Raw genomic sequence first — 17,236 nt, 5'->3', positions numbered from 1 at the left:
CTTTCTTTCTTTCTTTCTTTCTTTCAGATTTTATTTATTTATTTGACGGGGGGTGCGTGGTGGAGTGGAGCACAAGCAGGGGGAGAGCAGGAGGGAGAGGGAGAAGAAGGCTCCCTGCTGATCAGGGAGCCTGATGTGGGGTTCGATCCCAGAACCCTGGGATCATGACCTGAGCCGAAGGCAGATGCTTAACCAACTGAACCACCCAAGTGCCCCCAGTGTAATGTTATGTACAAAAAAAAGCATACACAATTCTGCTTTTAGACTACAACTATATAAAAAGCATATATATGAGAAATGATTGGAAGTGAGTTTTCAAAAACAATAACTCTGTTAAGGGTAGAATGATTTGTGTGCTTTAAAAATTTCTGTATTTATAGTTTAGATCTGCTACTATCTAACTGGATAGTCACCCAGGCATATGTGACTACTGAGTACTTGAAATGTTAGTTCAAATTGAGATGTGCTATAAATGCAAAATACACAGTGATTTTTGGGACTTAGTATGAAAAAACAATGTTAACTATTAACTTTTAGAATACTGATTTTATAGTGAAACTGTATCTTAAATATACTGGGTTAAGTAAACTATATTGTCAAAATTAATTTCACCTGTTTCTTTTTACTTTTAAAAATGTGTCTACTAGATTTATAAAATTATATATATGGTGTGTGTTACATTTCTATTGGACATTGTTAGTCTATGTTTTCTGTAAAACTGTTAGGTTATATCTATAATTAAGAAGGACTGTGAAAATAAGGGACTATGGCAGAGGTTTAGAGAGAAATGAGAGATGGGGCCATATGGCTGAGAGGAGAGAGATGGGAGGTAAAATTGTGGCTCCTCGTGATACTTTTGAACATAGAGAGATTGAGGGAGAGGGAGGAATCTAGGAAAGCTTCTTGATTTCTAGTGTGGGTATGTCAGTAAGGTGATGGGGTTCTTCAAAGGATAGTGAACAGAGTAAAAGAACCACAGTCACGGAGGAAGGGTCTAGGCGGCCAGAGTAGTGTAGTGGCGCTGGGAACAAAAAGCGCCGAGAGCGGTGGAGGCTGGCTTGCTTGCACATTATAGTGAGACCTGCGTGGCTCCTGCCCTCTGCTTGCAAGCACTGGTCTGATCTGGATATAAGTCCTTTGGACCAGGAATTGGATTGAATAGGGAGGAGTTCAAGCCTTTGGTTTCCTCTTTCTCTGTAATAGGCAGGGCTTATTAGCTTAAAAGAATAAGATTGAGAGGAAGTCCTGATCCAGGAGATTTCCAAAGCAAAACAAACACGGAAGCTTCAAATGATATACCAGTCTTGGTGACCTCTGTGTTCTGTTCTCTCCTGATATGTCTGTGTAGGCCTTGCAAGAAAAACTATGGAATGTGGCTGCCCCTTTGTATTTGAAGCAGAGTGATTTGGCCTCCGCAGCAGCAAAACAGGTAAGCATATTGGGACCTTCTTCTCAGATGGATCTCTGTCCAGGAATTGTCTTGTCTAAGTTGGAGCCAGAGACTTCCAGATGGCTCCACGCCTCTGTTGTGCCCTCCTCAGTACCAACCTGTGACAGATGTTAGTGATGTGAGAAGCAGCATAATTAGGGGACACAGCACTGGCTTTGGAGTCAGAGGACCTGGGTTCTAGTCCCGGGTCGGCCTCTCATTTGTTGGGTGATATCAAGGTTGTTTAACCTCCCTGGATTTTTCCTTCTCTCTAAAATATGGCAGTTTAACTGGATGATTTCTAAGGTGCTTTAGTGTTGTAAATTCTTACAGTTTATATTTCAGATATATTATAATCCAGTAAATACTGTCATGAATCTTCATCTGAAAATGTAGCTGAACTCATTTTGAAGTTGTGTATATTTTTAGCCTGTACCATCTTTTGAATGTTGAAAGGTCCTTATGTACTCCTCAGTTCATTAAGTAGCATTTAATTATATTTGCCTTGAGTTTCTTTCTAGCTTTGAGCAGTTACCCTTCATTCTTAGGTATTGGGATTTGGTGAACTCTTCTGGTCCTGTCTTCCAGATAGTGGGTCTATATATGACCCAGTGATTATGACCCAATAGCAAGCTAATGATTGTTACATTACAGTTCACTAAATGATTTCAAGTCTGTTTTTAATTAACACTCACAGTAATCCCATTAGGTAGGAATAAACATTAAGTCCATTTTATAGATGAAGTAGTTGAGGCTCAGCAAAGTTAAATTTATAGAGCTATAGGTAGTAGAGTTAGGGAATTGAGCCCAGATCCTCTGGTACACACTGTGTTTTCTTCCCACTACTCTGCTTGATCTCTCCTCTGATCTAGACTTCCTCTCAGACCTGCTGTGTGGCTTTTTGTAGGGGAGTAGAACCTGATGACTAGAGCCCCAGAATCGGAGAGATGGGACCAGGGAGCAGTAGTCTGGAGGAGAAAGGGGAAAGGAGTTACCATTGCTGGGTGCTGGATACTGTGCTAAGTGCTTTCCATGCTCCATTTTATCCTTTAAGTTTTATGACTTTGGGGCTACTTCTTCCCTATTTCCAGATAGGGAAACTGAGGCACTATATAATTAGGTAACTTGTCTTTCTGGCAGTTGTGGGAGAGCCTGGAGTCCTTTCTCTGACCCCAAAGCCCTCAAAGGAAGGGAAACACAGAATGGGGAAAGAAGCGTCATTTGGATGGGAGTAGCTCATTTGGATAGAATAGAGCAAGAGCTTAATGCACTGGGCTCGAGCTGAGGTCATAGACATTGTTTTCTGCGCTTGTTCTCCTCTCCAAATTCCCATCAATAGACCGAGCCCATGGAACAGTCTGTCTGGATGATTAACACATGGCTAATGGTTCCTGATGCTAAATTTTTGAGGACTTTTCCTAGGATTGGGTTTCCTACACAGTGTTTATTCATTTGTTCCCACAGCATAGTAGTTTTGGTGTAGGGCAGTAAGCAGTGCTTTAGGTTTTATCAGTGATTGAACTATTCAGATCTTCACATCATCAACTAAGATGACTTTATTACTGGATGAAAGTCTTTTTTTTTTTTTAACTGACAAAACAACTTATTCTCTTTTCGTAAGACATACTATATTAATTTCTCTCAACACCTATTAATTTCTCTCAAATTATCCTAATTTCTCTCACTGTAGGTACTTAAATAATCTCAGTTCAGTGTTAAAGCACAGGCATTAAAAAAACTCAGGTCAGAATTTCACCTAGAATTCTGTGCTGCTATCAAGACCATTATGATATTTTTACTGATCGTTAATTACCTTTCCTTATAGATCATGGAAGAGACCTATAAAATGGAGTTCATGTACAGTGGTGTGGAGAATAAGCAGGTGGTGATTATACATCACATGAGGCTGCAGGCCAAAGCCTTGCAACTTATAGTAACAGCACGGACCACTCGAGGGTAAGATGTGTGGCTGGCCAAAAGGGGTGGCACAGTCCTTTCAAGGACTCTTCCAGATATATTCAGAGATCTCACCAAGTTTAATGGGAAGTGAAAAGATACTTAGGAAAAATTTGCTAAACAGTATAAAAACTCTTCATTTTTTCAGATATTCCAGGTTCTATCTTTGGGTCAGACTGGATCTCTGGAAAGATCCAGTGGCTCTCCATTACCTACAGCACAACGTAGGTCAATAGGCAACAAGGATATTCTTTATGGTCCTTGATAGATTTCTTTAAGAATTTAGTGCCAAGAACCATATTTTCTCTTCTGAAGGGACTTGTAAGCTCTCCCAGGCAGTTAGACAAAAGAAGAGAATGTACTGTGCAGTAAGCCTACCTTGTTCAAACCCGGACCTCTCCATTTACTAGTTGTTTGATTATGGATGCTGTTTTTTTAGCCTCCCTGTGCCTTGTTTCCTTGTCTGTAAAAAGAGGATGATGACAGCATCTGTCTCATGGGGTTTTCATGAAGAATAAATGGGATGATACATGTAGAAGCACTTAACATGGTACATAGTAAGAGCTCACTATCAGACTTTCTAATAGAATTTCCATATTTAATTGATTCTAAAATGCACATTTAAAATTTTAACTTCTCTGAAATTAGGTATTTTGATGGTGTGCCATACTTTGAAAGTGGGTTTTTTTGTTTCTTGGTGTTTCATAAAATAAAGGTGCATCTTAAGAATGATGGTATCGTAGATTTGATACAATGTAATAGCTCATTCCCAGGTGGAAGACGCAGCTGATGCTCAGTCTAGCAGTTGTGTTGGTCTAAAAGTGTCATAGAGAAAGAAATACGAGTGTTTACGCGCTGAAAAATACCAGGTCAGAAAGGACATTCTGGGGCGCCTGGGTGGCTCAGTTGGTTAAGCGACTGCCTTCGGCTCAGGTCATGATCCTGGAGTCCCTGGATCGAGTCCCGCATCGGGCTCCCTGCTCGGCAGGGAGTCTGCTTCTCCCTCTGACCCTCCCCCCATCTCATGTGCTTTCTCTCTCATTCTCTCTCTCTCTCAAATAAATAAATAAAATCTTTAAAAAAAAAAAAAAAGAAAGGACATTCTGAATGTTATTTTATTTCTTTACTTATCTTGATAGTGACCTGATAAAATCAGGTGGTGATTTAATCTTAGAGATAGCATCTTGTCATTCATTTAACAAATGTTTAATCCCTCTGTTTGCCAGTCACAGCTGAGCAAAGAAAGGTGCTTGTGTTGGAATCTAGTTTTTTTTTTTTTTTAAAGATTTTATTTATTTGACAGAGAGAGACACAGCGAGAGAGGGAACACAAGCAGGGGGAGTGGGAGAGGGAGAAGCAGGCTTCCTGCTGAGCAGAGAGTTCCATGTGGGGCTTGATCCCAGGACCCTGGGATCATGACCTGAGCCGAAGGCAGTCGCTTAACCGACTGAGCCACCCAGGCGCCCCTAGTTTTTTTTTGTTTGTTTGTTTGTTTTAAGATTTTATTTATTTGAGACAGAGAGAGAGAGAGGACACAAGCTGGGAGGGGAGGGTCAGAGGGAGAGGGAGAAGTAGGCTCCCGCTGAGCAGGGAGCCAGATATGGGGCTCGATCCCAGGACCCTGGGATCATGACCCGAGCTGAAAGCAGACACTTAACCGACTGAGCCACCCAGGCGTCCTTTTTGCATCTATACTTTTTTTGACTTTTTTATTAAAAAAAATGTATATATATGTATATATATACACACACATATATATCTCTTCTTCATTTTATGTATGATTATTGTAAAAAATTTAAATATTGCAGATTAAGTGAAGGTTCCCTGACAATCTACCCCTTCTGAAACAACTGTCAATAGACTCTTCCCAAGGCAGATAAATATAGATTATAAATGTGTGTATTAATATAAATGGAATCATAATATACTTTATGTTCTGCCTCTTTTCATTTCATCCAGTGATATTCCATTTTTCCACGTCATTATACAAAGACTAATATATTTGTTCTTTAACTCATGCTGTAGTAGTTTATACTTCCCATTTGTATGCGTTCCTGCCTTTTTTTTTCTTTCTTTCTTGACTTTTGCTAGATTGGTTGTTTTCTTTGTTTTTTCCAAGGGTTTGAAAGTTCTGACCCGACGTCTGACCTTTTCAAGTGAGAGGCAGAACATAGCAGTTAAGAGGGCTATGGTTCCTTGTTGCTTAGACTCAGATCTTGACTCCCACCATTTGCAAACTTAGTGACCTTGGACAAGTTACTTAAGACTTACTATGCCTCAGTTTGTTCCCGCTAAGTTAAACTGGGATAATAATAGTATCTGCTTCACCCCCACAGGGTTATTGTAACGTTTATCAAATTATTAAACATAAAGCTCTTAAAATACTGCCTGACTCATTCAGAGTAAACACTTGATAAATGTTAGCTCACATTAGTTTATGTATAAATAGTATTTTTACTTATATTTTTAATAAACGTATTCCACTTATATTTATCAGCATAAAAAGTTAAATAGACTTTATGATTACCTCTATCAAGTTCACCTCAAATCAAGATGAAAGTTTTAGTGTGTTTTTATTTGATTGTCTCATAGCTGTTAAATAATTTAGAATTTAGTTTCAGCTTATTATTATTATTATTTTTTTTTATTTATTTGACAGAGAGAGAGAGAGAGACAGCGAGAGAGGGAACACAAGCAGGGGGAGTGGGGGGGGGGGGGAGAAGCAGGCCTCCCGCCAAGCAGGGAGCCCGATGCAGGGCTCGATCCCACAACCTCAGGATCATGACCTGAGCCGAAGACAGACGCTTAACGACTGAGCCACCCAGGCACCCCTTATTATTATTATTATTTTTAAAGATTTTATTTATTTGACAGAGAGACACAGCAAGAGAGGGAACATAAGCAGGGGAGTGGGAGAGGGAGAAGCAGGCTTCCCACTGAGCAGGGAGCACAATGAGGGGCTCGATCCCAGGACCCTGGGATCATGACCTGAGCTGAAGGCAGACGCTTAACGACTCAGCCACCCAGGCGCCCATCAGCTTATTCTTTTTTAATGTATCTCTTATTTTAAGAATCTGTTCTTAAAGTATGCATTAATCTTTATAAGTATTTTTTCAAAATTAGTTCCAAATTGCTCACCACTTTTTTTTTTTTTTGGTACTGCAGTTGCTTTTTGACATTCCTTGTTCTACACTTGATCTTAGCCAAAAGGCCGAGAAGCGATTGACATTCCTTGTTCTAATTTACTATTTGACTGGAACACATTCTAGCATTCTAGTGATTGTTTTTCTGAATAAGTATGTAAGAGACCCTGCATGTCTGAAACTGCCTTTCTTTCGCTCTTCTACATAACTGGAATTCTTTCAGAATTCTGTCAATATTGCTGTGTTGCTGCTTAGTATTTAGTGTTATATTTAGGCTGGCTGATGTCTGTCTGGTTCTCTTTCCTTTGTAGGGAGCTTATTTTTCTTGGTTCAGAGCTGTAAATTTTTTTTTTCTTTTTAGAATTCAGAAACTCTACCAGGACATGTGTAGGTATGTGGGGGTTTTTGTTGTTGTTGTCTTTTCCAGTGTTCTCACTGACCTTCAGGGGGACGCTGAAGTACACGCTTTGCTTTTGGCTAGGGTATTTTTCTCCTCACCACTCCTTCCATCCCCTCCAGTCTCTCATACTGGACATTGTGTCCTCTGGATCTGTTTGCCCTGTCTCTCATCTTTTTTCTCATAATTTCAGTTTCTTAGTTTTTCTACTCTGTATTTTGCGTAAATTCCTCAATATGCTCTTTTAAGGTCTACTTCAGTTTTCATCACTTTTCAATGTAGTATTCCTTTACTGTTGAGTTGATTTCATTATTCCTGTTTATTTCCGAGTGTGCTTTCTTCCGTGTGCCCCTTTAATAACAGTTTCTTGCTTTATCAGTGTAGTGTCCTTTCAGATCTCCTCTTTAATCTCACTGACATTAGTTATTAGAATTTTTAATAAGTTTTCTGTGCTTTCATGCCTTGACTTTATCTCACTGAGGTCTGCTTGGTTTCCTTTATAGCCCTGATTATCTTTTTAACATCTAAAAATTTCCCATTGTCTTTGCATACTTATAAACAAAAGTCGACTATAGGTCAGTGTTTGATTCCCCAGTGGACTTCAGTTTTCCCCTGCTTTCTTTCCTCACACCAAGAAAAAAGTGGGCATTCTTAGTGGTAAAGCCTACTTCACCTAGCATGCAGGTGAGTGAGGCTTCCTGCTCTGTTTTAGGGTTTAGGGAGGGTTCCCCAATCTGTATTTTACTGTCTGGAAGCTCTCCAAGATAACTCTTGATAAGGAGGCCCTACACTGACACTGCTTGGCTGAATTACCTTCCTTTCAGCCCCTGCTTCACTGGAGGTCTCCAGCCCTCTCACTCCTGGAGATCTTCGGCGGGTGGACCTCACTATCAAATTTCAGTTCCATTTCTGGTTGTTTATCAGAGTTAAGTTTCAAGTGCTACTTGCTTTTTAGGAAAATAATTCAAATGCATGTTGCTTGTAGAGTAAGTTTCCATTTGTCATTTCTCATGTACTTGTTCATTCAACAGATTTTTTTTTTTTTAAGATTATTTATTTGAGAGACACAGCGAGAGAGGGAACACAAGCAGGGGGAGTGGGAGAGGGAGAAGCAGGCTTCCCGTGGAGCCGGGAGCCCAATGTGGGGCTTGATCCCGGGATCTTGGGATCATGACCTGAGCAGAAGGCAGATGCTTAACAACTGAGCCACCCAGGGGCCCCAACAGATATTTATTTTAATAGCTCCTTGTGTCAGGAAGTATATCATGTATCAGAATGATTAATACAAAATCCCTATTTTCATGGAGCTTACATTTTAGTAGAAAGACTGAACTAGGTTATTAAGAACCTTAACACCAGTGGGGCCCCAGGGTGGCTCAGTTGGTTAAGCAGCCGACTCTTGGTTTTGGCTCAGGTTATGATCTCATGGGTCATGGGATAGAGCCCTGTGTTGGCTCTGCACTCAGTGGGGAGTCTGTGTCAGGATTCTCTCTCTTCCTATGCCCCTCCCCCTGCTTCCCTGTTCATGTGCACGCGCTCTCTCTCAAATGAATAAATCTTTTTAAAAAAAGAAACTTAACACCATTTTCTTCCATGTTTTTATATAAGGAAAGAGTATTTGTCTGTTTTTCTTTACTGGCACTTTTCTCCTCTAATGAATAATATATTAATGAAAATAAATGGGAAGTTTCATTCAGAAATTACAGGAAACAAAAAGAGCCAATTAGTGAAGAAAGAACATAGTCTGTGTCTGTGGGCAAAGTAGTAACAAAACCTTTTCCCTTTCGTCATGAGAATCTGACCTTCAGTTAACTTTCTAGGTCTATTCCCTAGAGACCTGGTAGCATCAGCTGTATTACTAGGTAACACTGCCATAGTAAAAATGATCACTGAGAAAATTGCCTATAGACCAGAAGGAACCATCAGTGAACTGTGATTGCCTGATGCAGACACCATAGCTTTGGGCTCCATCGAGTGCAGTGATTCTTATAACTAGGCATATCCCTTGTGGGGACCCTGGAAGGTATCCCTATGGATTTGTTTCAAGAGATGTTAGCCCCTGTGCAGCATGAGGCTTCTAAGCCAGGATAGTCTCCAGACTCACCTGATGTAGATGTCCTATCCTTGCCCCCGAGCTGTCCGTCCTGGGCAAGATCAGAGCTCCCAGATGGCTCTATGGACTGCTGAGTGGAGAGCTGGGAAGACTCCCGCAGAGGAGTAGCATCAGGCTGCACTGCCCGCAAGCAGTGCTTCTGTCCTTTATCCTCGGTCAGTCTGATGCCAGGTGTGGCCTAGGATAGCCCTTGACTTTGAGCTTTCGTTGAGCCCAACAGTCACTGCAGGGTCTGAATCAGGCCTTGGGATCCTGGCAGATATTTTCCCCTGGGTCCATTAGGAGTCTGCTCTTTCTCTTAGAGATAATTTTGATAGTGTACTATACTCATTCTCCTTTCATGTAGACTCAGGTTTCTGGGAATTTGGTCCTCATTCCTCAGTTGGAAGAATACATAAGCAAAATATGTGTATTATTTGTTTTTCTCTTTTTCTACAGAGTTGACCCCTTATTTGGGATGTGTGAAAAGTTTTTACAGGAAGTGGACTTTTTTCAGAGGTAATTGTTTCATCACCTTCTAGCTTGTTAAACCTTGGTTGTGCAGACAGCACATACAGGGCAACAAGAGCAGTCACAGGCCAGAACCCAGTGCAGCCAGCCTGTTTTCTGTGGCACTGTGCCCTAATTGTGTATTTTTTTTAGTGCTATATAAACTTCTTTAAACTCAGCTAAACGTACAGTGGTATAATGAAAACATCAGGAATCATTTCGATTCAGCATTCAGTTGGGCCACTAAAAAGACAAGAACTACGTGGTAAAACAAACTTTTTTGTTGAGAAATTGTAACTTGTTTTCTTTTCTTTTCACCACTGTTCTTAAATTTCCATATTTTTCTATAATCTACAAAAAATTGTGCCATAATTCTGTAAATAATTTTTATTCTGCAGTACAGCTGTTTTCTCAGAATTCTGTGTGGAATAAATTGGTTAAAACAGATGCAGTAGATGAGTGGAAGCCTTGGCAAAGAAGTGGTAGTTGAGTTAGTGACCAGACACATGCTGTGCTGGCAATATAATACTAGGAGGAAGGCATTTATAAGATTGTATAGTCTTAACATTTATTTTTTTTTAAGATTTTATTTATTTGTCAGAGAGAGAGAGCACAAGCAGGGGGAGCGGCAGACAGAGGGAGAAGTAGGCTCCCCGCTGAGCAGGGAGCCCAGTGCGGGGCTTGATCCCAGGACCCTGAGACCATGACCTGACCTGAAGGCCGATGCTTAACGGACTGAGCCACTCAGGCCCCCCTAGTCTAACATATATTAAGTCTGATATTTCATTCTTCCACCCCTCATTTTCGCCCCCATGAACTTCACCAAACCTGAAGTTTATATGACTCTAATATAGTCAACCTTCATGTAAGTGGGTGATAGAGCTTCCTGTAGGGCTGAGTTGCAATACCACACTTCACCAATAGGCGTTGCTCTCTAGCAAATGATACACTCTGCTCAGCCCTTTAAGATCCTGGATTCAAATCTCAACTAAGGGGCGCCTGGGTGGCTCAGTCGTTAAGCCTCTGCCTTCGGCTCAGGTCATGATCCCAGGGTCCTGGGATCGAGCCCCGCATCGGGCTCCCTGCTCCGTGGGAAGCCTGCTTCTCCCTCTCCCACTCCCCCTGCTTGTGTTTCCTCTCTCTCTGTGAAATAAATAAATAAAATCTTAAAAAAAAAAAAATCTCAACTAAGTTCATGCCTTACTTTTGGTTTTAGGTTCTTTAAGGTGGAAAGTGTTTTTGCACAGTTGGGTTGAGGAGACTTTTGGGAAGGTGATAACTCTGGTATGCCAAAATTCCTCATCTGTCGTTTAGAGCTAGTCATTTAGAGTTCCTCATCTGTTGTTTAGAGTTGGACTTCATTCAGCCCCTGAATCCCTGCACTATCACCTCCTCAGTGAAATATTTTTTGACTGTCTCCTTTTACAAGGCAGAATTACTATGGAATCAGCACGGGGGATGAGTTACTTAACTTTTTAAAGCTTCAGTGCAACATCATTTTTTCTGAATCTCAGTGTTCCTATCAACAAATATAAGCCTCATTAAGATAGGCATTTTCTTCTCTTTTGCTCACTGTTATGTCCCTGGTGCCTGTGATAGTACTTGGCACTTGCTAAGTCTTAAAGACGTATTTTTAAATTACTTAATGAATCTATAATATGAAAATAATAATTCCAACAATGCACAGGATTGCTGGGAGGACTAAATAAGATGAAGTAAAACACAGAGTATGCCTGGCACATACGAGTATTCAGTAAACAGGGCTCTTAGGATGATCATATCACCAGGGCATAATTATCTGGGTGCCTGGCTTTCTCATTCGGGAACCGTGAGCTCCTTCAGTTCATCACATCTCCCTCAGGGTTTGGCATGTTTGGGGTTCAGCCAGTGTAAATGAATGCCTAGTCAGTTGCCTCTGTTTGTTCCTCCAGGTGTTTTATCACTGATTTGCCCCACCTACAGGACAGCTTTGTGGACAAACTTCTCGACCTTATGCCCCGACTCATGACGTCCAAACCTGTAGAAGTGGTCAAAATTCTACAGACCATGCTGCGACAGAGTACCTTCTTGCACCTTCCCCTTCCAGAGCAGGTCAGGCCAAGTCTGTTCAGACAGTCAGAACTGTTCACCTTGGTGGATCTTCTTTGACGAGTTGAGCATCTGGGCGAGGGCCTTTCCGCTGATTGGCTCCCATATGTCCCCCTGCTAATCCAGAGACAGAAGGGTGCATGGATCATACTTTGTTGCCCAGGGATGACCTGGCTTTAGAATCACTGTGTTTTCTTCTTGCTTACAGATCCACAAAGCTTCGGCCACCATCATTGAGCCAGCAGGCGAGTCAGACAACCCTTTGCGGTTTACGTCTGGGTTGGTTGTGGCCCTGGATGTTGATGCAACCCTGGAACACGTGCAGGACCCTCAGAGCACTGTGAAGGTCCAGGTCTGTCAGGGTTTGTCCCCATGGGTCTTCCACATTGACTGTAACTTCAGCAGCCCTGTGATTTCTACTTGAGGGACAGAGAGTGGGGGGAGAAGGGGGAGATGAGTCTTTATGAGAGAGTCTGAGTGTGAATTCCATCTCTTCTGCTGATTGTGGTTTGGAGCAAGGTACTTTAAACTCTGAAGCTCAGGTTCTACAACTAACAAATAGGAACAACTGACGTTGAAAGGAGATGAAGTATATAAAGCCCCTGATACCCAGTAAGTGTTTACTGAATGACAGGGGCCTTTCTAGTTTTGTAACGTGAGGTGAAGACTTGGTATTTTCAGGGCTACAAGCAGACTATAATAAACGAGTCCTTTCCGGGCTGTGGGTGGGGCAGCTTGGTGAACAAAATTTAAGGGTTGAAAAAAGCAAGCGCTAGGGAGTATTTTTTCCTAAATTAGATATATTAGAGACACATGCCAAATGCAGTAGAGACACTAATCAATTTAGACAGTCTGCAAAAAGACTACTGCTCACTCCTCCATCCACCCACTTATCCATCCATCCACTTAGCAATGCTTACCCTGTTGCACATGATAAGCACTAGGGTTGCAGAGGTGTCAGAATTCCTGCCCTCAGGATACACAGTGTCAGTGAAAGACAAATGGACATGCAGTTATAAAACCAAAGTTCAGTCATCATTCAAATGTGCACAGGATCAGAATACCGTGGTTTCTTACTAAATACCTGATTGCTCACGTACTATAGGCCTAATTTTGGGAACTCATGTGCAACACTGCCTTCTGAAATAAGACCCAGCTCTTGAAATGGAGCGGACTTATTCTCAAGAACAAGACACTGACTGGTTCAGTGAAGTAATGGAGCTGTGTACTGACTCAGCTTCCAGAGTGTGAAACCACTTGGAAGTTTCAAAGGCAGGAATGAAGGGGAGCACAGTATGCCACCCCAGATCTGGCTCTTTGGCATAAAGATTATTTGGGGATAATTATTTTTGAGAGGCTGAAGACACAGGAGAATCTTGGAAAACAGAGAAGCTGCCCTTTTATGAGGTAAATTTACATTTATAAGTGAGATCACCATTTGTAAAGGTATCTCCCTCTGTACCAGGAAGAGAAGGATGACTAAATCTCTAGAAACTCTTAACAGTGGGGCAGGCACCAACTTAAATTTGCATAACAGGGGCTTCTGGCCGGTTCAGTTGGTGGAGCGTGCAACATGTTGAGTGTAGAGATTACTTTAAAAAAAAAAAAATTTTTTTTTTATAACAACCTTACCTTTCTTTATTGTGATTGTTCATTGAACCAAAACTGGTTCCCTCCCACCGCAACGCCTTTCTTTTGTCTTTAATGGAAGATGGTATTTAAGGTGATGACTTGAGCCATTTCAGGGAGTTAATCAGTTTTCCTGGGTCTTTCCCATGGATACAGAATGTATACTTATTAAACTTGTGTTTGTTTTTTTCCTATTTATCTGTCTTATTATAGGAGTGATCTTAGCCAGAGGGAAAATTAATTTTCCTCCCCTACAGGTTTATTTCCAGTTTTGAGCTACCATAAAAAATTCTGTAATATACTTAAAATACACATACACACGATGGAGAGAATTAATTAGGAGAGTGTGGTTGGAGGCTGAGGAAAAGAAGGGCTTTGTGGAGACACCGGTACAGGGGGAGGTATGTGTGAAAGGATCAGTAAGAACAAAGGCTAAAGGCTAGCGGAGGTATTTAGGCAGAAGGGCTATGAATAGAAGTAGGGATGCAGGCATTGACAGTAAGTCTGAAGACAGATAGCCAGGAACAGGCAGGGAAGGCTTCCTGGAAGAGAAAAAGAATGAGTCGGGCCCTGAAGATTTGCCAATGGTGACAGTAGAGGGAAAAAAACCTCTGGCTTCCCAGTAGGAATTCCTTTTTTTTTTCTTTTTTAAAGGAATTCTTTATTATAAATCATAAGACCTACAAAGAACTAATTCTGAGTTGGCTGTGAAGTTGTACTACAGGTTTTTTTTCCCCCCACCTTAGTGGTTATCTACCCTACCTGCACTTTAGAATTACTCAGGAAGCATTAAAAAGTAATGATGCACAGGCCTCAGCTTACACCAGTTAAATCAGAATCCTGAGAGTAGGGCCCATGAGTACCAGTATTTTTTTTTCCTTAAGAACTGTTAAGTGATTCTAATGTGCAGCTAGAGTTGAGAACTACTGTTTCACATTTATCCCTGAGAAAAAGTTCAGTGACCAACTGAGCATAAATGAAATTGCAGGCAGATTATTTAAGGGTCACAAGCTAGACTCTACTGAAAAGTCTCCAAGGCCACTGTACCACATGCATGGCCAGACTGTTCTGCCGCCTCTACAGGTGGGGAGGTGGGGGACTCACTGCCCCTTGCGGGGCAGCTCTGATGGTAGGAAGGTGCTGTCCAGACCAGCACTTCTGTTCTGGGCAGGTGGAAGGTGATTAGTGTAGCCATGGTACCGGGGTGCAAGGGCGCCTGGCCACTTGTCGTTGACCAAATCCGAAGACAGAGAAAGGAGTGGTGGTGAAACAAGACAAGAATTCCTTTCAGTGAGGCCAACCCGGGAGGACAGTGGACTAGTGTCTCCAAGACGGTCTCCCAAGTGCTGACAAGATTGAGAGAGGTTTCTGTGAGGAAAATGTGGGACAGAGGTCAGTGGGTACTTGCAGGTGGGCAGTGAAGTTCAAGTCGCTCATTGTCTTGGAGTTAACCACGGGTGATCTTGCTGGCTCAGGGCAGTTGTTATTACTTGAGGGGTAGTTTTGGTTACCATCAGAGGATGTTTTGCCTTCTGGGTCTTTTGCCTGAATTAAGAAATAAACTGGAAAGAAGAACTTAAACAATTAGAAAGTTTGAGATCAACATGGAGGAAGTTGAAATCTTCTTATGGGGCACGTGGGCTGAGACAGGCCTCTCCAGAGTTTCAAAGATGAAAGGCCTGTGCGGTTCCCTACTTTGTCCTTCTCAGTAGATTTCCATATCCCGGGCCCTCGGGTTCTCTGGTAAGCTGCATTTGTTGATTTAGTTCCTTTGTATACTGTGGAGTGCAAGAGGCTGTCCACACAGATAGCGGTGAGGCTCTCCTGAGGTGTGAGGAAGGTATTCTGGCCGTGTGTGACATTTGAGAACTGGCCAGCTATTAAAAAAAACAACAACAAAACAAGTCCAAATTGGAGTCATTTGCCCCCCACGACAGGAAACCAAGACTTAATTACTGTTTCAACCTATTCCAGGAATGTGTCCTTCCCATTTTGTACAGCTCTTCAGAACATCTCTCTACTTGCTAGACTCTTAATAAAGCCAATTAGATCTTCAAATTTACTTGGTTGAGTTTTGTTTTTTAACAGAGCAGACCCTTCATTGACAGAAAGAGCAGTAGAATGTGCATCTTAGCATCTTATAATCTAGCGGAGAGAATGCAGTTACAAAATTATTCTTAAAACTTGGTGGTTGGTGTTGGATGCTGGCCCATGATATGATTGAGAGCCAAAGAGAGAGAAAGTCATCCTGATGGGGGTGCCTGGGAAGGCTTTTCACATCAAGATTAGTATTTTTACCTATTCTTGTACTTAGTAGAGGCACTTTATTCCTATCACTTCTTCACCATGAATTCAGGGAACATTTCCCAAACACTGCTTTGTGCTGGGGCAGGGAATACAGAGATGGCAACAGTGTTGCCCCCCCCCCCCCAGACACAGTTTTTAATGAAGGCTAGTGTCTTTTTTTCCTCCTCTTTTGAGGTTCAAAAAAGACAGCACAGTTCTGTTGAAACTCATAGCTCTTCTGTCCCTTTTTCTCATTTCTCTCGCCTCTTAGGTCTCATATCCAGATGGCCAGGCTCAGATGATTCATCCTAAGCCAGCCGACTTCCGGAATCCTGGCCCAGGCCGCCACCGGCTTATCACTCAGGTGTACCTCTCCCACACTGCCTGGACAGGTAAGGGGTCAGTGGACCAGGGTGGACAGGAAAATATGTTCCTGGGGATCACACTTACCTGTAGGCATTCGATTTTTTGCACTTTTCAAAATACACAGTTCTGTCAGGCCTGCTGAGGACTATACTTGATTTCTTAAGGAGTTTAAAAACCCATACTGGATGCATTTAGACTCATTTGCTGCATTGCTTTGATTGCTTGAGGCACAAGATTTTGTCAGAAGATATACAGGAGATTATAACAGAATGGAATCTCATGAAAGGAGTCCTTGGCTGGATGCCAGCACACTATTTTCTTGTCCTAACTCTGCCACTGACTTCCTGCATAGCCTTGGACAAGCTACTCTCCCTTCTGAAACTGTTTCCTCACCTTCAAAATGAAGATGATAGTACTCCACCTAGGAGTTAGTTCTGAGGCTTGCTCTGTCTGGAAATTAAGCAGTTTTAGTTTCTTACCCCCCAAATTGAAATTGTTCTGTTTTTGTATATGAACCATTCAGTTCATTCCCTTAAAACAAGTAAAATGACAACTATTACTGCCCTGCCTTCCCACATGGGCTGGTTTAACGTGATACTTTAATAATTTGTGAAAAGATAGGGAAGTTACCTAAGTATTTTTAAAAATTCTTAAGAATAAAATGGGACAATACAAGTGCGTGAGACATGACATTTCAAGCATGTAAGGCTGCTTTAGAAACTTGAAAAAGAGACTCAGTCTACAGAACCTAAAATGTGGGGGAGAATTGGCCTCACTGGTATTTCCTCAATCACTAAAGATGATTCAGAAGCATGATTGCCACAAAATGTGGTTTATTTTAGAAATAGGTGGATGCCTTCTAGAATTTTCTTTCACTGAATTATTAAATACATGAGTAATGCCATTATTAATGGTTTCCCTCTATCAGGGGTTTTAGGTGGGTATTAATGACATAATAAGGTTCTCACAAAGAGGAAGTAGGCTGTTAACTATCAGGACAGCCCCTTTGGGCATCTAATCAGTGACCCTGGGCCTGGCACAATTGAGGGAGCATCCAGCAATGCTTTTACCCAGGATCTTCCTCCCTGAGCATCCCTCGTTTCATATCCTTGCTGCCTGGAATGTTCTGCACTACCACAGGAAGGTAGAATTTCTTTTTTTTTTTAAAGATTTTATTTATTTGACAGAGACACAGTGAGAGAGGGAACACAAGCAGGGGGAGTGGGAGAGGGAGAAGCAGGCTTCCCGCCGACCAGGGAGCCCAATCTGGGGCTCGATCCCAGGGCCCTGGGATCATGACCTGAGCTGAAGGCAGACGCTTAATGACTGAGCCACCCAGG

General features: G+C 41.9%; 1 protein-coding gene across 1 annotated transcript in view; it reads left to right on the top strand.

Annotated features, from left to right (window-relative positions):
* The window catches only part of INTS4 (integrator complex subunit 4), a 116,573-nt gene that overhangs the window by 96,108 nt on the left and 3,229 nt on the right, over positions 1-17,236 (top strand). Inside the window, exons 17-22 of the mRNA XM_025894321.2 lie at positions 1,349-1,429; positions 3,255-3,385; positions 9,477-9,536; positions 11,459-11,618; positions 11,824-11,967; positions 15,802-15,922. Coding sequence (XP_025750106.1) covers positions 1,349-1,429; positions 3,255-3,385; positions 9,477-9,536; positions 11,459-11,618; positions 11,824-11,967; positions 15,802-15,922 — 697 coding nt within the window. The remainder of the gene's footprint in view (positions 1-1,348; positions 1,430-3,254; positions 3,386-9,476; positions 9,537-11,458; positions 11,619-11,823; positions 11,968-15,801; positions 15,923-17,236) is intronic.

The sequence above is a fragment of the Callorhinus ursinus genome, unplaced genomic scaffold, assembly GCF_003265705.2.
Source record: "Callorhinus ursinus isolate GAN/ISIS: 27379988/994484 unplaced genomic scaffold, GSC_fseal_2.0 scaffold35, whole genome shotgun sequence".
Lineage (NCBI taxonomy): Eukaryota > Metazoa > Chordata > Mammalia > Carnivora > Otariidae > Callorhinus > Callorhinus ursinus.
Note: the sequence above shows the minus strand (reverse complement) of the source record. Positions and strands in the feature narration are given on the sequence as shown.